This window comes from Crocodylus siamensis, chromosome 1 (assembly GCF_052110815.1).
Source record: "Crocodylus siamensis isolate JL-2025a chromosome 1, ASM5211081v1, whole genome shotgun sequence".
Classification (NCBI taxonomy): Eukaryota; Metazoa; Chordata; order Crocodylia; family Crocodylidae; genus Crocodylus; species Crocodylus siamensis.
In genome coordinates this window covers 180,307,557-180,331,911 of record NC_143395.1, presented here as the reverse complement: position 1 = coordinate 180,331,911, position 24,355 = coordinate 180,307,557, and the positions used below count along the sequence as shown (strand labels likewise).

Genomic DNA, 24,355 nt, shown 5'->3' with positions numbered 1-24,355 from the left:
AGTCTTCATGAGATCCTTTTTGGAATCTCAGCCATTTCTTCTAATACAAGAAACAACCATTTCTTCTAATACAAAAGCCCAGTGAATTCAGTGAAAAGATTCCAGTTAACTTCGGTGGACTTTTGGATCAATCCAACAGTGAAATGACAGATTACTTGCTGCACAGTAACAAGATTCACTTGACTGGGTGCAAATGGAAGCTCTAAGGTTTACTGCACTGAAGGATTATTGTGGTCCAGTAGTTCACAGAAAGTGATTAAAAAGTGTGCATCTCTAAGAATAATTAGCTTGTACTGAAGTTAAGGGGTGGTGTGCCTTTGGAAGTTTAAGGTGGTACAAGCAGCTTTATTCTTCTTGGGAAGCCTTGGGTTCTTTGCTGCTTATTTTTCCCCCAGTTGGGTTTTGGCATGAATATTGGAAACAAACTGCACTAATGTCACTAGTAGATGATCATCTTCTCTTACGGATGGAAAGTGGTCAAGTGGTCCTGCTGATTCTTTTATATCTTTTGCTGTCCTTTTGTACTGAGAGCTCATGTTGACTCTGTTTTTAGTCAGTTGATTTACACTTGAATGGTTTGTATTTTTCTTGGCAGGAGAACCCCAGGGGAGGCTTTGGGATCATCTCTGAAAAGATGATCTCCTCCCGCTCTTATCCAGGGAACAGATGAGTTATGTTGTGTGAGCTTGTCAATGTATGTGAGGCTAGAGGAGGAACATGAGTGTCTATGGGTCAGAAGTATCAGTAGCATAGAGATGAGATGAAGTGGTCTGTTTTAGTCATACACTACTACTAAAATCTTCTGCTACCCCAGTGGGAGGAGGTGTAACAGCAGAATCTATGATCCATAGATGGCAACCAGTAATCCTGAGAGGAGCAGTAGCTAGTGAACCCTGCATAGTTTATAAAGGCACCTCTTACTTCTAAGTAACATCACTCCTTCCATTCCTCAGCTGTTCTCACATTTCTCCTACCTGTGGATTCGGCTAAAAGTGGAAGTGATTTAACAGAGGAGGTAGGGGCTGGTGTCAGGCTAAAAGTGTGATTTATTTTATATGCGTAGATGTAAACCTAAGAGTGATGTGTGCAAGCTTGAGTAGTATTCTGTACATTCTGGCACGTGGGTCATTGAATAAAAATGTTAAACAACATTGGTTCCAGACCAGACACCAGTAGAGCTCCACTTGGGATCTGTTGTCAATCTAACATCAATCCATTAACAGTTATCAGAATTTGATTTTTTTAAAATGATTTGTGTGTGAAGAATTAGATTTGTTCCATCAATAAATCTCTAGATATATTTATCTGACTTTCTGTATGTTAATTGTTGTTTGCATTTTTATTTAGATGGTCCAGAAATGTGTCTAATTAACATTGTCAGTAACAAGAATTAAAGCTTATGCAATTGTGGCTTCCCAACTTGATGTTTCCAAGGGATGTATTTTCAATGGTTCCCTTGTTTCTTTTATGTCATTTTCAGCCTGTTATTGGATAGAAATTTTTTTTAGACTGCTAAATAATGGTAGTTTATTTTCTCTTCAGTCAACTCCCTTGTCTTTATTTTATGTCAGGCATAATGAGAAGCCCATTCACTTTTCCCTGATTGAGAGGGTGGGGTAAAAACATTCATAAATTCATGCAAGCAAGGCTAATTTTCGGTTAAGATGAGCCAAAAATTGATGTGAGCAACTCCTATTTTTGTTTCCTCCTCCCAAGTTCCTGCCCCCATCAATGGTAAGTGCTGTGCAAGGACATAGAACCATCTATATTGGTCTCTATTCAAATGAAATTAAATCCATTTTTCTTGTATAGGCTCTTGTGCATGGTATTTATCCAGGAGCATCACGGCCCAGGAACACATAAACATACTTGTTTATTTATTTAAAATTGAAAGCATTGCCTCTTTATTCATCTACACTTGATTGGAACATCAACATCCCCCCTCCACCCGCCCCCCTTGGTCACCTTGCTAAAGTTTAACTTTTGGGGATTTTGCTAATTTGGCTGTCCGTAGGGTCATGCTGAGTCAATTCCTAATTTCAGACTTGTCTGATACCTTCCATAAAACAGTTCTCAACCTGTTTTTTAAGTGGAATGTAGAATAAGAGAGAGTGATGCTCAGGGTGTGGCCCAGTTACAAAAGTGGGTATTCTGATTTAAAAACATAAAATGGATATTTAAAAATTGTAGGAGAGACAAACTTAGGAGCACAGCTAAGTTAAGAGGGACAGGGATGGTATTATAAGAAGGGAAAAAATGGCCAAAATTATGGCCACAAATAAGGTACCTCTTGAAACAAATTCTTCATGCTTTTATGTTTAAATTTATTCTCCATAGAAGTGTCTTAAATCAGAAGATCAGTTTTTTGTCCTGCATTTTGCTAGTTCAGAACACGGTGAGGGGTGCTAAGTCTTTCACAGAGGTATTATCGAAATGTCATGGGTAACAGCAGGTAAGTGACAAAAGTAGAAGGGAGGGGTGGGATGACAGGAAGAATGTGCAAAATCAGTTTGAGACATGTACACTGTGGTGCACACAATGTAATCTTATTGGATGGATCTAAAATGGTAAAGATTAAAAGTAGACTTCTGTATAGAACCTGTTGGATGAGAAGCCTATTTTCAGGTTGGGTTTAGATGAGGATGGAAGGATAGGCCTTGCAGACAATTTACGCTAACTGGTTCACAGTAAAATCCATAAAAACAAATGATAGGGGATAGCACAGTATTAGGGAAGCAAGAAAATCGTAGATACACTTTGGAAAGGTTGTGTATTTTTCTCCCATTTCTTCCTCGACTACTAGTTCTTTCAGCTGGTTAGATTTTGCTTTTTGTCAGTTTTCCACTTGCCAGATTGTCTTGGGATGCTTTGCAGTATTCTACACAATTAATTGGGATAGAGGAGTGGTGCCTAACCTTTTGGCTGGACTACTGGTGTGGGGTCCGTCCTAATGCAGGATCTGGTCTGTAGGCTCAATCTGGCACGTGAGGCCAGTCTAGCAGGTGGTTGCGTCCCTGCGTGCTGGACTGGGCCCTGCATGCTAATCACACCCTGGTTCCATGCCCTATGACATTTAGCTCATCAATTTGGAAATTTGGCGTCAGCAGAACGGAGCCAGCATTAATTAACACCGCTTTCCTGCTGCCAAATAACACGGCTCTGCAGACCGGATCTGGCCCACGGACTGGAAGTCAAGCACCATTGGTATAGAGTATCACTGTGATTTAAGATATAATGGTTGAAGATGTCTGCTCCGCTGCCATAAAATCATGCATTTCTTTGCTGAAAATGGTAGTGTGGTTTCTTTTTTGAAGAAAATATTTATTGAAACATTTGAGAAATCTCTGCAAGTTGAGAACTTTATAAAAGCTCAGCACAATTTATTAAAATTCCCCTCATGGATTTCCAGTAGCCACAGTGAAAAAGTGATCCAACTAAAAAAAACCCTCCAAAACCGTACCTCAGCTTCTGAATGTGTCTGTGGGGAGATGAGAATTCTCATTCGTTGTGTTTTGGGACCACACACTGAGAGCAAGGGCTTCTCTTTACAAAGAGAGGGGATGCTTTTTAAGAAATGGGTAAAGTAAAAACACAAAACAAAAGTAATAAGATGAGATTTTTACCTTCATTTGTCAAGTAGAATGAATGAAGATGGTTAGTTATCTTGGAAACAGTTCCATTTGTTTCCTGTGCCTTGTGAATATTAGTTTTTCCTTCAGAACAATACTGGCAAGATTGTCAGCATAGGCTTGTACCAACAGTGCTGTCAGATAATTTGAATGTTACCAAGCCCTTGATTTCACTTGCATTTTTTCTCTCTCTCCTTCCTGGGTGTGGCTGATGGCCTGTAGCATGCTGCCTGGTTACTGGTAAAACAGGAAATGGGGTGAGTAATTTTTATAGGGAACTTCGTATACTATTTCTATTACAGATCATGAGAGAGAAGATTTTTTCTGGTGCAGAAAGCAGCCAAGGCAATGAGATATTGATGCACTGCTATTAAGAGAAATTTATGACTAAATTATTTTTGTCCAAGTCCAATGAATCACTTTCATACTCAGGTGCTTTGAAAAGGAAAAAGTGTCCCTACTAAGCAATCTCTCTGGGACTGTTCTTGAGATACCAAGCTGATTGCACCAAGGAGCAATAATCCCAAGTTGCAGCAAGGGAAGTTTAGGTTAGCTATTAGGAAAAACTTTCTCACTAGGAAGGAAGTAAAACACTGGAAGAGGTAATGGAATCTCCATCCTTGGAGGTTTTTCAAGACCCCAGCTAGACAAAGCCTTGACTGGGGCTAGTTGGGGATGGCCCTGCTTTGAGCAGCGGTTTGGACCAGACGACCTCCTTAGGTCCCTTCCAACCCTGATTTTCTGATTCAGTGATTCCTCTTGCCTTTAAAGTAAAAATAAACTTGGAGTAAGTTATCAGACCCAGTAAACAAGGTGACTTGGAATTAGGATGGGGTATATTTTAACCTGCGTTTCATATGCTTTTGTCACCTTCCTAACAAACCCTTTTCAGTATCCATCCACCTTGGCACAGGACTGGCAAGTAGTTGCCTGTATAAATTTCGTATCAATCCTGCTACTAATTGTAGCTTTGACTTGTTCACAACCTAGCTTTTTGCACTAAAACAGGTTTTCTCATTTAGCGTGTCACTGACATTGCAGCATCTCCAAGGCAGTGCTTCTGAATTTGGAGTGCAGGGTACCCATGGTCATTTAGTTTATGGGTTTCATGTACTTTAAGAAATCTCTGAATCCTTTCCTAGGCACCTGAAATATTGAAGTTTTTGCACTCCCAATTTGAAGGGAAACAATTATTCATGATTAATCCAGAAACGTCCTTGGTTACTGTCATATTTAGTATGTGGCTTTTGAGTGCTTTATGTCAACATATTGTCTTCAAATTGTGTGTTTCTGTAGAATTGTCTAAACTTACAAATTTACCTTTCACAAGTATTTGATTCATTGGAGGCTTCTTCTTAGGGTGAAATAATATAATTAACATATACAAAGTTAAAAGAAGCAAAATTGCTTGTGAACTTGGATACAACTGATTTATAAATTTAGGCTTTGTGAGAGAGACCATTTTAAATAATCGACAACTCGGTGATTTAGTGTATAGGGCTATGAACAGTTTGTAATAGTGGCTATATAATGTGCCTTCAGTAAATAATTGAAATATGGTACAACTCTGAATGAAGCCTTGAAATCTGATAACAATCATAGTAATTGTGAATAAACTTAATACTGTGCTTTCTCCAGCTTCCATTTTCCAGGAAAGCTATTGTTAAGTGAGCACAGACTATATGGATAGCAATGTAAGATTTGATAATATGTAGATGGAAAGGTGTTAATGCACTGATTGGGGAGGTATTCTGGAAAAGTTTTGTTTATGTTAATGATTTGAAGTGGTACTCTGCATATAAGGGGAAAGTGCAGCCCTCAAAGGACCATCTCGTTGTTCCAGACTACTAAGGAGTATTTCAGAAAACTGGGAACATAGTTTGCCTTCCAGAAACAAAAGAAGAATCTGCCCAGAGGTCTGTTTGTTTGGGTTAGTAGAGTATGGGAGTAGGAGAAAGCCATAGAGGGCTAGAAGCCAATGGTAGTGGTTTAGGACCCTGGTACATGTCCCTGTTCCCCAGCAAGGTTCCACACAATTAGGAGGCTCCAAAAGCCAAACCTTCTGCTCACTCCAGCCTATTCCCTTCCTTGCTCAGTTGTTACAAAGGGGTTGTTATAGAGATTCTTGTATCCTGCGTGGGCTTCTCTGGTGGTGAACAGTTTGCCTCAAAGTGTGGTGAAGTTGTTGGACTGACTTTTGATGGAGGTCACCTCAATCACAAGAACCATGCGAGATATTAATAGTATGAGAACGTAGAGTTAGAGGTAGTAAACCAATTCTTTTCCTAATTTAAGGAAAGAAATTTATTTGATTCCAACAAAAAAGCAGTGTGATTATTACTACTTATGAGAGCAAATTTATTATTAAATCAGCTGTAGACAGTCTCACAATGAGCTCCTATGAAATACATCAGTCCTTAGCAATATGGCCAATGGCTGATGGTGGACTTGTTATTTAAAGTGTCACTTATAGGGGTGGGGAAGCAGTTTTTGACTCGTGCTTCCAAGTAAGTGCACTGGAAAGAGTTTACTGCATTTAAAAATGCTTTGTCAGCACTAGTTAGATATAGTTTCATAGTTAGTAGGGTCGGAAGGGACCTGAGCAGATCATCAAGTCTGACCCCCTGCCATGGCAGGAAAGAGTACTGGGGTCAAACGACCACGGCAAGGTGTTTGTCTAGCCTTGTCTTAAAGACCCCAGGGTAGGAGCCAGCACCACTTCTCTTGGAAGTTGGTTCCAGATCCTGGCTGCCCTGACACTGAAGTAGCGCCTCCTGATATCTAACCTAAATCTACCCTCTGTCAGCTTGTGACTGTTATTTCTTGTCACTTCTGGGAGTGCTCAGGGGAACCCAATTCCTGCTGGTCCCCTCTGACTGGTTTGTAACAGTCCACAGTTTGTAGTTTGTAGTTCCCCCTCAGCCTTCTCTTGTGGAGGCTGAACAGGTTCAGGTCCCGTAGCCTCTCCTCATAGGGCCTGCCCTGCTCCTCCCTGATCATGCGAGTGGCCCTCCTCTGGACCCTCTCCATGTTGTCCACATCCCTCTAGAAGTGCGGTGCCCAGAACTGGATGCAGTACTCCAGCTGCGGCCTGATTAGTGCCGCATAGGGGGGAGTATCACCTCCTTGGACCTGCTTGAGATGCATCTGTTGGATGCATGACAAGGTGCGGATGGCCTTCCTGACTGCATCCCCACACTGCCGGCCCATGTTCATCTTGGAGTCAGTGACGACTCCAAGATCCTTTTCTGCCTCTGCACTGATGAGAAGGGAGTTCCCCAGCCTGTAGGTATGGTGCTGGTTCTTCCTCCCCAGGTGCATCACCTTGCACTTGTCAGTGTTGAATCCCATCCTATTCTCATCCGCCCACCCCTGTAACCTGTCTAGGTCCGATTGTAGCCTATTCCTTCCTTCTAGCATGCCCACATCTGCCCCACATCTTAGTGTCATCAGCAGATTTGATACTTCTCCTGCCCTTCAGTATTTGGGGTACCACCCATACTGCAATAACTCAGTTTAAGTAGATGCCATGTGTCTCCATTGGGGGATTAGCTGCACCTTTGTCTGTCCGCATGCGTTCCCTTAGGTAGAGCCATAGGATTCTCCCATTCTTAGATTAGGCCCTAGGTTAAATTAATGTGGTGCTTTAGATCATTGGTGAATTGTGACGTTAGATTAGCTGGAAGAATAAGGGTAAAGAGAGAATTTTAGAGCAATGGATCTTGAGTTCAAACCTCATTCTGCTGCCAAAGGGGAAAACTTTAGAGCACAATGTCTACAAACGTGTCCCCAACCTACCTAGGGCCTTCTCCCTAGTGAGATGGGGCCATGGGGAAGGGCTGCAGCGTGAGAAAGGGCAACATCTTCAGTTCATCAGCATGGGCCTGTTGATATGAGAGTCTGTTCTCCTGAACATCCCCTTCACACTTATTCTGCCCTCTGGACAGGAGATAGTCCTGGTTTTGGTGAAAGAAGCATTGTCAAATTAGGACGAAATAAGCGGTTTACCTTGGTTAAGCTCAGGAAAGTAGGATCTTAAGTTAATAGATTGAGCAGTATATCTTATGCACCTTGAAGTGCTTACTCAGAAGCTTTTTGTCTGGGGCATTGTTTTGCCTTCCTATTTCCCCTAACACCTCTGTTAACTTAACCCAATATAAACATCTTTTGCAACAGTATTCATAAATTACACTGCATTCCTGTGTCCTTCACACTTTCTTTGGTATGCTTAATGGTTTTGTCCTTTTTATACCCAGGTTTTTTGCTAGTGATTGGTTATTTGTGCTTAACCTGAAGTGTTATAAGTCCAGTTGTTTCTAATTGATTCCTATGCAGGTTATTTTGTTTGTTTGTGATTCAGAAAACAGGGACTTTCACTGGCAAAAGATGACATTGTTCAGCTGAAAGAAGCATACAAATGGATTATTCATCCCCTGTTCTCTGAGGAGCTGGGTGTTCCTGCTGATGGAAAGGTGGAGTAATCCAGTAGTATTGTTTTCCTTGGTTTGTGTAACGTCTGCCCCTAATGTGGATGGAGTCTGGTTAGAGATGGAGAAGTCTCACTGGTCTTATCTTCACTAGGAAAAAGGTGCTTGGGGTTAACCAAATCTAAGTACTATAGGTTCACATATAACTCCTGTAGGCAAAGCTTGTTGGGTATATTGGCTATTATACTCCAAAAGCTGGCTGGGTGCCGCCCTTCCCGCTGTTCTGTTTATGGGGCTCTCTGTACAGCAGCTATTAGTCTGTCTTGGGAAGGAATCCCCATTTTCCAGCATGCCAAGGGTTCCAGTTTTTGGGTGGAGAAAGAAGTGATTTGAGGTGTCAACACATTAAATTTTGTTTGGAGCATGAGCGTTGTTAATATGATCAAACCAGCTGTTTGATCTGCAGACAGTATTTCAGCTGTGGTTTTGCTAAACGGACAGCAGGAGCTCCATATATCCTCTATTTCTCCCAGAATCAATAAGATTATAGTCACTGATCCCAAGAATATTCCCTGAAGTGAACCAATCGGATGCAACATTTACAAATTATCATGCTTTGTCCATATAGATGAACACAGTAATAACATCAAGTTGAGTATATGAGTATCACAGGTGGGAATACTGTGGTGGGAATTTGGTTTCAGGAAAACCAAATAATCTGTAGTTTCTACACAGCTTCTCCTCACACCCCCTCACATACCACCAGTCTCATCGCCCGCCCCCCCCCCCCCCCCCAACACACACACACTCTTCAACTGGAACTGGTAACTCACATGAAACTGCAGTTGTAAATAGGGGTAGACTACTTCTCTTTTCCTTCGTGGATGGAGAACCTCTCTGTTCTACTGAAGGAAACTTAAAGAAACACATTTCTTAAAATATAAGACAGCAAAAGCATTACAGTCCACAGACACTAAACTACTCCAAGAAGTATTGTAGCGTAACTTTTTAGTCCCATATATTTCCAGAGCACTTAAATATTAGCCAATCTTCTCAACAGCCCTCTTGAGGTATGTTGGTATCTGAATAACAGAGGTAATGAGCCATATTTGCCCAAGGGCAAAGAGGGAATTGGGGGTGGAATTGTGATTACTCTGGAGTTCCTGGCACTGTTGTCTGCCTGCTAGGCTGCAACGCCTTTGCCTCAAAGGCCTCCAGTCACTGCAAACTAAATCCCTGAATAAACTTTTCATAAAAATGACTGGGATGGAATTTTTCCATGATTCATTAGGCTTAGTGACCATAATAGGCTGTGGGTAGTTACTGTCTGTGACTCGGTTCTCCTGTGTGCAAAATGGGACTGATGCCTGTTTGAGACTCCAGTTAGTGATGCCTGTAAAGTCGTTTTAAGGTCTTTAGGTCCTATAGAAATATAAAATGTTATCATGATGTAGGGCTGAAAAAGCTTCTCAGTGACCCATTTAACAGTTTCCCATTTCGGTTGCATCATATTCTTCCTCTCTTCCCTTCCTGCTGTTTCCCTATATTTCAGTAAGTTTTTGTGAAAGAAGTTGTTGCAGATTTGGCTGACAAATTATCTTTCTTTTTTGACTTAGAGCTTGTTCGATGTAAGTGTGGTCTTTGCTCACCCAGAAACAGATGAGGATTGCCATTTCCTGTAAGTTGCAATGTAAACAACAAGATCTTTATCTTACTATTGTGCAACTTTTTTAGTTTTCATTTGCTGATATACACTGACTACAGCATATATGGTATTTGTAGACCAGAGATGAGTCTGAATGCAGACCTCAGATCCTGGATGAGCTGCAAAGCTGAAGTTTACGGTAGTTCTAAATCTGAGCACCAAATACCCCAACATTTTGGAAGGTGTGGATTTAGATGGCGAACGTTACTATTCAGGGTTGTGTAATTCTAGAAATTTGATTTGAGCCACTAAAGAGAGAAAGTTTGGATCAAGTTTAAATAGTAAAAATTACCTCAGATTTTAAAGGCTTTCATCTGATTTCACTGTATGTGCTAATAGTTATACTGATACTGATGGATATCAAATCTGAGCCGAAACGAGCCTCATCATATGGTTTTCTGATCAGGACATTGGGAGGCAGCACACTGTCCCCACAAGACACTAGAGCATACTTCTCTAGTCTTCCTGTCATTTCTCCTTCTTTCCCTTGGCTCTTACTTCCTTGGCTCAAATGCCCGGTTCACAGACCCATTGCTGCCTGGCTGCCCCATCCCTCACAAGTCTCTCACACAACTGGCAGGACTTGATGTTAGGTGACCTGGATGGGGAGCGGGGGGGCATTCAGGATGGAATCAGTTCCTTTATTGCCCTGACTACTCAGGTTCCTCAAACCTGGGGAGGACGGGGATAGTCTGCAATTCTAGATGTTGGCAGCTGGAGTTGAGCCAAAAATTTGAAGCATGTGGGGACCACCACAGGGCTTCTCCCACCCCTTTGTTCTGATTCTGTGCTTGCTCTCACCTCTTGCTTCACACAGATTCACAGAAGTTTAGGGCTGGAAGGGACCTTGTGAGATTGTCGGTTCCAGTCCCCCTTCCTTCCCACCTTTGACGTGGCCTTCTTTTGAAAATGTTACTACAGAGCAAGTTAGCATGCTTAGCATTACACTGCTATTGAGGGGGTGGCAGAGGAGAAGGTAGTACAGAAGCTCTTCGTTTCTTTACTCCTACCTTCCTTTTTGCAGCAGAGTGGGGTCTGAGTACAGGAAGTGGAACCCTGTAGCACTTGCTTTGTCTTTGCACTTATGGTAGAAAACATTGGGAAAGCTTTAGTTAATACATTGGTGTGCATGGTTTCCAATAACTCATGGAACTTTCGTAGATAATTCTCCAGGCATTAGAGGGTTCTGCACTATGAATGGCTGTACATAACTTCTGGTGCATTTTAGGTTATTTCTGTATGACTGTGTTAAAACTGATATCCTGATAATCAGGGTTTGAAAACTGATGGTGACTTTTGTGGTAGGAAAGTGCAGTATTTGGCACATAATGAATGCTTTCACCTAAACAGCACCTGTGGGTGGGTTTCATTTATTTTTTGGGGGGGAGGAGAGGAACTAGTAAAATAATTGTTTTATTGAGCTGTCTTCTTGGGCATGGAAGTTGCCATCCTGACCCTTTCTGAGTAGAGTTTCATGTGTGGCAACAATAGTCTGTCACCTCTCACATTGCTTCTGCAGAGGATGTGTGAAAAGTAATGTTCGGTTTCAGGTGGAACATTAAACCTGTTCTTGTTAATTTATGTTTGGAGATTTAGCTTAAAATAAGAGTGATATTTATATTCTGGAAAAAGAGACACAATCTATCACAAACAGCCTTGTTTGTCTCAGCTTCTCTGTGTAGAAACTATAGGTCTGAAGTTACTACCTGTTCCTTTTTAACTGGAGGAAATTGTAGAGGTGCTGTTGTCCCTTTAACCAACAGACCACCAACAATAAATGAAAACTATATTGTTGCAAGAAATAATTGTTGTCTAATTCTATCAAAAGAGGCTAAGAACAGCTGGTACATTTGTCCCAGGACTAGTTGTGCCTCTGTTTGTCCTGGAACAAAAGTTGCAAGATTGATGTGAGGACACATCGTCCTTCCAGTTAGGCTATAGTGAGCTGCTGAATGCACTGCCACTTCTCTGCTGTTGATTCAGTGATACAGTCCCAGGACAACTGTTCAGAGGCACTTTGCAGTATCCTGGGACAAACCTTTGTATCCTGGGAACCTTTTTAGGGTTTCTCCTGGGACAGCAAGCATGGACATCTGGCTGTGCTTTGTCCCCAGAAAAAATGTTTTCTCCCAAGACAAATGCAGCATCTGTTTGTAGCCAGATATCCACTGATAGGAATGGCAGCTTCCTTTATAAACACTTAATACCCAGGAAAGGCTCTGAGGCTAAAGTTTTACTGATTAGTTTTCACTTTTGTGAAGCAAAAGATAGTTAGTTACCTTTGAAGAGTTTCAGAGACAGAAAACAGTCTCTGATGTTACCTTTTCTGCATTAGTTTGAGCTTTCCTGTTTAGAAATAGCCTCTTGAATCTCTTTCCAGAGGGGCACCGGGGCATACCCAGTCAGGAGGGTATATTGATGAGAAACAGGAGAAGGAGCAATATGTAAATTTAGAGATGCTAGTTCATTTGGCAAAGGAGCTGACAGTCATCCTTGCTTGACCATCTTGGAGAAAAGGTTGCAGGCTGAAATGATCTTTGTAGGCTGAATGCTCTACCCTTTTTCTCATACTCAAAGTTGAGGCACATACTGATGGTGGTACCAGTAGCAGATTTTGCATAGCTACTGTCCATATTGCACTTGTTCTATGGATAAAAAGAGAAGTTCAGTCAGAAAGTTGAAAACGCTGCCACCTCTTGCCATCAGTTTAAAACAAGACTGTGAAATAAAACAATGCCTGCCCGAGGCTGTAGAGTGATAGAGTAAAATATGTGGAGCATTTCTGCTAAAGGTTAAGTCTTGTCCTTACTATTTTTATTATGATAGTATTGTAAGCATTTCAGTTAATTTTCATTTTTGTATTTAGAGCTACGGCACATCCAGATTGTTTCAAGCCAGCAAAGAAGAAACAGGTAGGAGTTCAGTGGTAATTCTTTCTCTCCAGGGTGTATAATTCTAATGTCAGTAGCAAGAAAAACCCACTTTTGGGAACTTCAGTCCTTACCTTAATGTCTGCTAACTTTTCTTCTCCAAAAATATCTTCACTCCATTTGTTTGCCTCTGTTTTTATTGATACAACTTTGCTTCTTTTCCGAAAACATGTATGTTTTCCTGAGTTCACCTGTTCCCCAGACCTTCAGAAAGAAAGCTTTCCCTGAATTCTGATATAGTCTTGTTGGTTTAGGATAAGACAATATAAGAGTGCCTCTGCTTTCTTTTTATTGTTTCTCCCATTTAAGAGGCACACCTCTTAAATTTGCCTCTTAGCAGCTTAATGAGCTAAAGTTGTCTGGTCTTCTCAGGTCTGGAGCCTTTCAGGGACTAGCTTATTCCTTAATGCTCTAAGAAGTAGTTAACTTCTGGCTGATTCACACAATGGAGGTATCCATCATTACTTTATTCCATTTAATTAAGTTATGTGATAAAATGGTATTTTCACCAAGTGTTCCTCCTTATGCCATACTAGTTCATTAAGAGGGGAGTAGTACTTAGCAGTGTCAACTTCTCTCAATTACTTTTGCTCTGTTTATTTATATTGCATTATAATAGTGGTTCTCAACATTTTGAGATTCGAGGCACCCCTCAAAAGGCTCAGACCACCCCTCAGAAGATGTCAGCCCTGAGTTTTCACTCAATTTTTGACTAGAGGAAAAATAGTAGAACAATTCTTCTGTTGCTAAGAACACAGAAAGACCACAGCAGGTCTCAATGATTTTGGCACTATGGATTCCTATTTGACATCTCTGGGTTTATCTTGTCAATCATGTTTGCACCCGTAATAGAGCTAACCTAACAAACAGTGTTAACATTATGTGGCACCCTTGAAAGGATCCCAAGGCACCCTGGTTGAGAATCACTGCAGTTGAGATATAGACAAATGGGTTTGGGTCTAACCAGGATTCAAGCCGTATACATATATGGCATAAAGCACTCTGTGAGCACATCTACACAAGATGTTTGCTGAGCAGTAGACTAATTAGCTGTCCAATAAACATCTCGGTGTCCACACGTGCACCCCTACTAGACTAGTTTTTTCTTCCACTGCAGGATAGTACTTGTATTTACAAGTAATCCTCCACTTCCTCTTTTCTCTATCATACAATAAAACTGCACAGATTCCACTGAGTTTATGGAGTTCTGCACCTGCTAGAGGCAGGAGTTGCTTTTTAGTCTCCTATGACTAGGTTTCAGCTCAGCATTTAGGAGATGCAGGAATTGACTCAGTCTGGGTGCTCCTTTCCAAAGCCTTTGTGGAAATCCCTTCTTTGCAAAGGTCTACTGATCTGTTTGTAGTGCCTAGAGTCAGTTTTTTTCAGCGTGTCAAAAATTGTCTTTCAAGACTTCCATGGTAAAGGGCATTTCAAATGAAACAGAAACTTTTGTGGAAAAACCTCTGTCTTTGCTGAAAAATTAAGGCTGTTGGCAACCAAAACTTCTTTTCAACTGAAACATGAAAAATTCCTAAGGAAAACTTTGACAAAAAAAGAAAAGGACTAATCAAAATCCTTCGCAGGAAAAAGAATCCATTCTCATAGTAGTTGTATTTGTGTAGCAAAATGCAAAGGACATAATTCCCTGTGACCTATAGCTTTTAAATGCCATTTAAAGTTTGCTTAAGAGCCTGTTTTGGAGTTGGAAATCAAGTAAAAACTGTCTATTTAGTGGAAACATATTTATCAGTGTTTCCTATAGGTAAGCCAGCTGTTTTATTCTGTAGGATTTCCACAGTACTTGGGACAGTCCATAGTGGTGCATTATGGTCATCACAGTGGATTTGACAGCATGACACAGGCAAAGCCTAAAAATTAAGGGAAAGGTTAACTTTTAGTTAGATATTTTGGGTACCAGCACAGCCTAGTAGACAGAGCATTGGATTGGGACTCAGGACATTTGCTTTCTGGTCTGTCTAGTCCCTTGTCTGCTGAGTAACATTGGGACAGTCTCTCACACTCCTACTTTGTACCTCAGTTTCTTTCTCTGTAATGTAGAAATAATGATACTGACCAACTTAGTCCAGTGCTTTGACGAGTACAGCTTAAGAGCTAGGTATCATCACAGTTTTATGTGCCAACAGAGAGCTAGATACTTACTATGGGGTGTGCACATTGGTGCATAAACAGAGTGCTGCTTTGCAGCCAGAAAGAGGGAAATTTATCCCGTATTTATGTGGGACTTAAATTTGGAGATCTTAGGCTTTTACATTTATGAAGTACAGTTGCTTCAGGTATTCATGTGGGCCTCATCACTGCAATATCTGAGCACCTGCTGATTTTTAACATGTTCATCTTCACCCTTTTGACATAGGGGAGTGCTTTGTTTCTCATTTTATACATAAGGAACAGGGTTCAGGCCAAGATCTAAAAAGGAGGTGCTGAAAGTGAGTCTCACTTTCAGCACCTCCTTTTTAGATCTTGGCCTGAACCCTGTAACTCTTATCAGCCTCTGTTTTTGTGTTTTTGCTGTAACTCTTACCAGCCTCTGTTTTTGCTGACACCCATCAGTCTTTCATATCTTTGGGGGTGAATCAGCTAGTGGAGATTTACCCTCAGGTAATGGAGGGGTGGAACCCTCCAAGGTGAACCTTCTGAGGGTCTGAAGTAGAAGTCTTAAAAGCACATAAGTGATCTGAAGAGCTCAAGTCCCATTGAACGTCACTGAGAATTAGGTGCTTTTGACGGTCCTACCCCAGGTTTATGAGAAAGGAACATATATGCTAAGGAAGAAAATTCTGTGCTGTGAATGATCAGTGGCTGCTGGAAATGATTTGTGCTGGTGTTTTGTACCAACAGGACATTGAATACAGGAAGTCCAAAACAGCCCAAGTCCCACTGCTCTGTTTCTATTTTCCTATACTTCCTTGAACATGCAGTTAAAAAGTACTCAGACTCTGCTCTTGCAAATGCTCCTGTTGTGTAGCTTTATGCATGTGAGTAAAGTTACTTCATTATATAGGAGCTGCACTGTTGAGCAGCCCGTGCTGTTAAAAGAAAGAACAAAGATTGACTAGAATCTTAGTATAGGTTGATGGTGGAGACATTTTTGACATAGGAAAACATGCAACTCAATCTTCACATGTATAAATTATCTTTATTGTTTAAATATGTGGTCTTTATTTCTTTAGGCAAATTATGTAATTACCCTACCCACATCCTCTCTTCATTCTGTTCTTATTTCCTGGACTCATTAATAAAAGATATTTTTCATTTCACTCTGCAGTCTGTTTTCACTAGAATGGCAGTTATAAAGGCCTTGGAGAAGATAAAAGAAGAGGATTTCCGTAAGTAAGTATAAGTTGAAACTGTAGTTCTTAGTATTAGGCTGATTCTATGAAGAATTAAGATGGGGAGGAAAATATTAGAGAGATATATACCAGGATTGTTACTTGTTAAAAATCTACTGAGGTGTGCATGTATTGGTTAGGAAACGTTGCCTTTACTTGAATTTGGATGGTGACAGAGTATTGTCATTGTCTTTTAAAAATGTCTCTCAATGTTTGAGTTGGATCATAATGATCTGGGAAGTGAGCATGCTGGAAATGGAAACTGCTTCTCTCTCACCAAGGTTATTCTATGATTGGCATATTGCAAATTGAAAGCTAGATTGTGACCCATAGAGTTAGGGTGACTTACTGCTGTTTTGTCCAGTGAGCATCTCAGGGAAAAAAGTATAGCTCAAGGGTGGGGGTACAGGTTATCACTGTTCCTTGTTGCATCAGCAGCAAATTACTATGTGCGCTGCTGGCATAAAATTTAGAATGCTTCAAAAGGAAAATACGATATGATAGCAATACTGCCTATCCCAAACGTTCAAAAACCATGAGTCAAGTTCCTCAAAGTGATAAGCATCTTGTATATAATGAGTTAAATACATTTGGGGGGTTTTTTGTCAGTCTTCTTGCATTTGAACCTGAAGTTTGTAGCTCTCAATTTTTTTTCTAGCCTCAAATTCAAACCCTAACTTCTTCAAAAATGAAGATTTTTTTTTTTCCTCCTTATTCCCTGACTTCAGAAGCCAAGGTTTTACAAAAAACATTCCCAACACTGAGACTAGGGATAAAATCATGAGTGACAAGATAGTAGAAATGATCGGATATTCACTTTGCTGTGAATTTTCACAAAAAATCATTGGTCTTTTCTCCCACCTCCCATACAAAAGATTTATTAGCAGATTCTGTAGCTACTTTTCAAATAATATTAAAATTTTAATGATTTCTGTAGTATATACTACAATAGATTTTACTATTATACTTAGGAGGTTGTAAAATTACAATCTCAGTTGACAAAATAAATTATCAAAGTATATATTGTAGTGCATTAGCTTCAGTTTTGTTTCATGCCTATTCACTCACTTATCTGAAAAGGATTTCCCAGTCGTTCATTTGGATTAATGAAGTTTTATATCATTGAGCTTTGTAAATTTGTAAACAGTTGCTTTGAATAACTTTTTCCTACAACGATTCCTTATCATGTTTTGAAATTGCTTGTCTTCTGTTTTTCTTTATGCAGGCATTTTCCATGTCCCCCAAATGCACCAAAGAACTTCTGCACTGTTGTGGAAATTCAGTGCACCAACAGTGCAATTTTTGTGGCTGGTAACCTTTCTTTTTTTGCTCTTTTTACTTATGTGTCTTGTAGTGCCTACTGCCAGATCAGTTGGATTCTTCCTTTGCCACCAAGAATAAGTAAAAGGAAAAAAATCACCTTATTTGCAAAAGTGAAACTGTTGAATGTCTCATGAGAGGAAAAGAGGTTACTTCACTGAAGATGTTATTGAATAGTATACACTGCAAGTCACTTTCTGTTAAAACCAAAACCTCTCGCTCATTCACATTCTGTGAATTAAAATTCAGGGATGGTTAAATGCTGTGGCAGTACCCACATCCTCTCATTGGACCTAGCGCCAGCTTGCTTGGAGGTGGCTGCTAGGCTGCTGTGCCTCAACCTTGTAATGCATGCAAGCTGAGTCAGGATTGTCTCTGCCTCCTCCTTAAGTTCAGGAGAGGGACTGTTTGCTGCAAGGAACTAGTGCTTACTTCCAGGCTAAGGTGACCCTCAGGCTTTTCCTTCCTGCTTTGCTGCTTTTTTGTTCCAGTAAAGCAGACAGGGAGAAGCTGTTGTGAAGAAACATGCACTTCCTTTGTACACCAACTTATTAAAGAGGCTCGGTTGGAGGCAGCTTGGAAAGTTAAGAGCTTTGGCACTGAGTTTGAGGCCACCTTTACTATGGGAGGGTCTTTATCCTGTGAAGATCCCACAATAGTAAAATGTTCTCTTGTGATGAATTTTTTGTTTGATTGTGATGCTCACAATTCGGTGTGAATGTAACAATATTTGTTGATTGGTATGAATAACAACATTCATGTTAGGCCAAGCCTGTGATTTTTGCCTTGATTCTCAACACAAGTGTTTGGCTGAGTTATAAAACCAAGCCTGATGACCCAAATCCCTTTATAGCATAGGTGAAGAGTGTATTTGAGGTTCTTCTTGAATCTGGCCTCTACAGTTGTCTGTACTTACACCACATGCCCTCAAGAGTCCATCATTCTCTTCCTGCATAGATGAGCTTGCCTTTGTGGGAGGAACTTAATGGAAAAAGACTGCGTATTATTGCTGTATGCAGATGGAATGCTTAAAATAAAAAAGGAAAAAAGAGTATAAAACAAGAATATCAAAAAGTCACTTCTCTTGACAAGTCATCTTAGACCATTGATACTTACAATCTGCCCAAAGAGTGCTTTAATGGATCCAAAATAACTTAAATCATTTGTTCTTTGAGGCCCTTTGCCAGACCCGTCTATTTACGTAGGCTGCTGCCAAGGTGGGCCTTGAAGAGAGATCAAATGGGTGGAGGGTTTAGTGTTGTGAAGGAGAGCTTGCTTTGTTTTTGTGATCCATGGCAAGGCCACCTCTCACCATGGGATAGGTCCCCCTCGTCCCTCTCAATTACTCAATTTGTGCTGGCATAAATCCCTAGTTGAGCAAGTCCGCTGACTACAGTGGACTTAGTCTGATGTGACAGAAGTGTAAATGAGGCCAGTTTTGGTCCTCACTTCTGAGGACTTCTAAATTTTGCGTTTCCTGATTCTTTTAACTTTGCAGTGTTAAATGGAAATTTCACACTTCTGATGTTTTTTTAAAGCCACGATTGTCACAAGTATCAGTGGAGATTATTTGAACTGAAACAGACGAGAGCAAAATACTATTTCTCTCTCCCTCTCTCTCTCTCTCATTTATTTTGAGCAAAAACACTGTCAAATGCACATAGTAATTTCATTATTTGTGTGACAGAAACAGCATTAGTCAGTTTCCCCATTTGTTTGTGTGGGATTTTTTTCTTTTATAGAGATGATTTGGGGGAGGTGAAAATAGGAAAATGTGATCTTAAACCCACAAAAAATTGGCATGAGAGGCAGGTATGATACCTGTAACTGCTTTGAAGTATTTTTAATTGAGATTTCAAACTGAAGAAGTCTATTTAACTTTACGCTAATGTGGGAGTTTTGTATTTTGGAATTTTTTTTAATAAATCAGTTCTTGCCATTGCTCATATTCATCTTTCACATTAAAATTGGAGGTAGAAATGTATCTTTCTCAAATAATCTGTTCCTTCTCCCAGCCAAATCAGGATTGTTCCCTGATTGAGTCCTCCTTATGGTCTGTTAACACCAGATACAAGTCTGTGATTGGAAGCTGGCAACTCTGATTTATAGCATCTTTCAGGATCTTGAATTTAGGTTTTCATTCTCCATTGGAACATCACACATTTCTCTGTTTTTGTTTAGGTATTTGAACTGTTACAATGTCCATTTTAAAATAGAAATATGAGCTTTTTGAGTCAAGGAAGCAGGAGTGTGAGAGTGTGTGTGTGGGTGGGTGGTCTGGGATGTGGGAGACCCGGGTTGAAGTCCCTGCTTTCTCTCATATTGAGAGGCGCTTTTCATCCCAGCTTAATCCAAGATCAAATACTTGAACTTGGGTTGCTTGCACCCTAGGCCAGTGTCTTAGCTTACAAGCCATATGTCTGTGTCAAAGGTGTAGCTGCAGAGGTATAGACATCCATGAAATCTCTCTCAGTTGGGTAGTTCAGGTGCTGATAACAATGTAGGCAGGGCAGCATAGAGCTCAGTGCTGGATAAATGCTGTAGTATTTACTCAGTTTCTCAAGTGGGGTTTGCAGCGCATGCTGAGTTCCATGCTGCTATGCTGTTATCAGTAACTGGCATGGCCTGTAACAGCTGCAGTCACTGCTTGCTTTCAGTGTGGGCATACCCTGAAACTTCGCTGAACTTGACACATCTCAGGGAAATGTTTTTGCTTTGATGAAATTATATATGACAACTCTGAGTGTGACATCTCTTGCTGTCAACACTCATGCCTATCATCACAATTGAGAGGGATGCCACATTTTTCTACTTCTGTATTAGTATATAGATGTGTAGAAATTAGAAATCAAAATTGTGGTCCCCATGGCAACTGTAACTGAAGACTCCTTATGCGTACGTAGCGTTTGAGTACCTGGTGCTAGCTGTAATAATTTCTCATGTATGTTGTATTGCTGAGTTACATTTGCTATGGAAACCTTAAGTTTGAATTTCCTGTCTCAGTATAAGACCTCAGCTGCATTGATGCATTATATTTTCCAGTTGATTACTATTTTATTAAAGAAGAAAATATGGTAGGCTACACTAATAAATATGGTAGTGGCATCCAAACACCTGTGTAAAGAACCTAATGGTTTCAGAGTCAGGATCCCATATGTGTGTGCATTCTGACATAGTCTTTAATCACTGGGAAATATACTGTTTTTTAAAAGGTTTCTGTTTCATTCATGAGGAATCCTTGTACAGTATTTCTTTTTGTCCTCTTCATTCAGGATGTGTTCCCAGACTCCATTTAGCACACAACATCCCAAACCTGCACTGAACACCATAGTGTTGTGTTCCTCTTAGGTGTTTCCATAGTGCCCTATCCAAGTATCTATATCAGGGGTGGGCAAAACGTGGTCCATGGCCTGGATCCGGCCCGTGAGGCCATTCTGTCCAGCCTGCGGGGACTCTAAAGAATTTAGAAAATTAATATTTCTCTGGCCTTGGTTCCTGTCAAAAATGACAGGAACTTCTGGCCTGGGACCATGTGGCTGCCCCGCACCGGAACCACAGATAAGGGGAAGTGGGGCAGTGGGGGACCCCGTGTAGGGAAGGAGCCTGGGCAAATATGGCCTGGGGAAAAGCTGAGCCCGGGACAGGGAGGCGGCCCCTCACCCACCCTGTGGCCAGTGCCCCATGCTGCAGCCGTTTGCAGCCTGCCTGGGGCTGCATGTGCCTGTTCCAGACAGCCCTGCATGGGCTGCAAGTGGCTGCAGCAGGGAGCACTGGCCATGGGGCAGGGGGTTGCTTCCCCCCGCCCCATGCTCAGCTTTTCCCTGGGCTGCTTCCCCGCTCCTTTCTGGCATGGAGGAAAGAAGCTCCTCCCTGCCCCATGGCTGGCACTCCCTGCTGCAGCTGCTTGTAGCCTGCGCAGGGCTGTGCCTGGGCTCGCAGGCACAGGCAGCCTCATGGGGGCTGCGAGACGCTGGCCATGGGGTGGGCACATGGCCCCCGCCACGCTCAGCTTTTCCCTGGGCCACATTTCCCTGAGCTCCTTCCCTGCCACTTTTCCCCCCCGTGCTCAGCACCACCTTGTAACCTGGCTCCGCTGCCAGCCTGGGCCCTGCGCTCGCCCATCAGGGCTGCACATGGCAACAGCAACTGTGGCTCTCTCGCTTGCTGTGCCAGGCAGTGTTTGGGCTGCCTAGCATGTGAGCTTGGGGCAGACAGCAGCAGCCAGCTCTGCCAAGCACGGCAAGCAGGGGGGTCGCAGCTGCTGCTGCCACATACCGTACGACGGGCGAGCCCGGAGCCAGTGCAGGGCCCAGGCTGGCAACGGGGCTGGTGCTGAGCGTGGGGAAAAGCGGCCCCTCACTTGCCCTGTGCCCGGTGCTCTGCGCTGCAGCCACTTGCAGCCCATGTGGGGCTGCCTGTGCCTGCTCCAGACAGCCCTGTGTAGGCTGCGAGTGGCTGCAGCAGGGAGCACTCGCCATGGGGCGGGCAAGGGGCTGCTTTTCCCCACGCTCAACACCAGCCTCTTCTCTGTTGGCAAGCAGGGGGTCAGGGCTGTGCGCTGCCCCCCACGTGTACCACGGGGCTGGGGGGCGCTGGGAGTGAGTGGGTGGGGAGCCAGCAGGAGCACAGGGCCCACACTGGTATCCCAGGGCCAGCTCTGGTGGGGCCCAAAGCAGGGTGGCAGGAGTACAGGGTCCCAGCCAGGAGGGGCTCTATGGAGCTGGGCCAGCTCCCCACTCTACCTGCTGGTGCAGCCTAGCTCAACTCCACAGACCCCTGCCAGCCTGTGCCGCTCTGTAGGCTCACCAGTGCTGGCCCTGGGACATTAGTTCCAAGATGGTGACCAGGGAGCAGGGCACCTGTCAAGTGGTGGGGCTACCCATGCAGCCCTTGACAGCCTGCCAGTACTGGGTAAATGGCCCTCCACCCAAAATAATTGCCCACCCTTGATCTATGTTTTAAATAATAAACGTTGGTGATGTTATTTTTGCAAAAGCCCCATGGGATTAGATGATCATACTATGAAATACTTGGATTCAGAAACCCCCGTTTGTTATTTCAGTTCATACATGGAAAACTACTTGTTTTCTGACAGGACGATACAACAAATATTCAAGGAATTTACCACAGACTCCATGGATTATTGATGGAAAGCGAAAGCTGGAATCTTCAGTGGAAGAGCTGATTTCAGAGCACCTAATGACAGAATTTAAAGCAGACAGTGAGTGTCAAAAGATTTTGTCTGATTAAGTATTTTCCTTAATTGGTGGAGCAACTACCACAGCTGCTCTCTTTGGTAGCAGTCACTACAGAAAGGCCTTCAAAGGCTTATCCTTCCTTGGCTTCCATGTTGCCTGAGTTGTATATAATTGGATGCAATCTTTATTTTGAATGGCATTATTGCCCCTTTTTTCAAACAGCTCTTCAACTGATCCCGTAGGTTCAAATGGATCTAGTGTGTATAGTTTTTTTATTACAAGCCATGGGACACTCTTAATTTATAAATGAAAGCTCTTTTTACAAAAAATGAATTATCAATTAATGGTGAAAATATTAACCACCTGCATTGGTCTCAAAATTTATCCTTTCCCATAGAGGAAAGGTGCACCGATACATGGGTCTGATATTGGATCGGCACCAATATAAAGAAAATTGATTGTATCGGAAATTGGCCTGATGTGACTGATAATTTCACGATAAATGCCTGTGCATATGCACAGCTGCTGCACTGCATATAGGCGTTGAGGAGTACAGCGTGGCACGCACCCCAGGAGGGCACTGGGAGGGGGGAACCTGGATCTGCGTGGGGTGGGCTGCAACTGCAGGCTGGGGCCAGGGCTGCACCTGGCTCTTTCCGGCACATGTGGGTGTGTGTGTGTGGGGGGTGTTAGTCCATGGCTGTGCTTGGGGTAGATAGTGGTGGCTCTGGGGGGGGACTACTGGGGGGCTATGGCAAAATTTGGGGGGGACTATTGGGGGGCTATGGCAAAATTTGGGGTGGCTGCAGCCCCCCCCATTGCCCCCTCCCAATGCTGCTGCCCACCCTGACCACTTCCCAGCCCAGTCCACAGCTGCAACCCACTCTCCTGCCCCGCACAGATCTGGGATCAGTATCAGCCAATATGTCTCCTTAAAAATTGGCTATTGGTATTGGCCCCCAGAATCTCTATCGATGTACCCCTACTTTCCCATTGCATTATCCAGTGTGAGCTAAGCATGAACGTACTTGCCAAATGACAAATGGCGTTTCCCTGTCATCCAGAAAGACTGGTGCCTTGTCTCTGTCTCAGGCACTCCTGAATATTTTCTTGGGCATCCATTTTGGTTTTAAACTGTATTTCTGCCAAGCAGCACTTTGAATGCGTTGACACCCAAATCTCCTCTATAGCGACAGAGCCCTCCTTTCAGTCAGCAGAGTTATTCCATCACTGCCAAGTGGGGTGAGGCTTCTGCTGCTGTTTGGCAGCTGGTAGCTGATGTGTAGCCACCCCCATGCCTTCTCCTGCTGCTGCATTCCTTATCACAGCTCATGCCTTCCCTTTGTGCACTTTGTGATCTGTGGCACAGCCTCTGCAGCAGAACCTCAGGAAGCCATTGAGTCTACCCAGTTTCTGGCAGATCGGTAACTGGCTGCTGTCTGCTGCCAGGAGTTTGTGGGCAGAGCAGAATAAGTCTAGACAAGGCCTAAGGAGCATGCTCAACCCCCAGGAGTAGAGTACAAAGCCCTGGATGTTAATGTTGAAAAAATACGTTTCTCCTTTTACTGGACACAGTGCCAATAAGAAAGTAGCTTCTGATTTTTACTGATGCTGGTCCTCACAAACCTGGCAGTTAAAACTGAGGAAGCCATAGCTCTCCTTCTGACTCCCCCATACAGGCTGAAGAGAGATTATTAGCCTATCTGGCTTTCAGGGTTCTCTGCAGAGAGATTCACTAAGCTATTGTCATATCAAAACAGTGATTTTTTTTTTCCATGTTCTTTCTAGCAAGGATG

General features: G+C 42.5%; 1 protein-coding gene across 5 annotated transcripts in view; it reads left to right on the top strand.

The window, feature by feature from the left end:
- The window catches only part of PUS10 (pseudouridine synthase 10), a 58,306-nt gene that overhangs the window by 25,078 nt on the left and 8,873 nt on the right, over nt 1-24,355 (top strand). For all 5 annotated transcript variants that reach the window (XM_090050117.1, XM_090050138.1, XM_090050098.1 and 2 more), the window contains 7 exons: nt 3,852-3,886; nt 7,990-8,101; nt 9,673-9,734; nt 12,628-12,673; nt 15,978-16,042; nt 17,267-17,352; nt 22,457-22,582. In XM_090050117.1, coding sequence (XP_089906243.1) covers nt 3,852-3,886; nt 7,990-8,101; nt 9,673-9,734; nt 12,628-12,673; nt 15,978-16,042; nt 17,267-17,352; nt 22,457-22,582 — 532 coding nt within the window. The remainder of the gene's footprint in view (nt 1-3,851; nt 3,887-7,989; nt 8,102-9,672; nt 9,735-12,627; nt 12,674-15,977; nt 16,043-17,266; nt 17,353-22,456; nt 22,583-24,355) is intronic.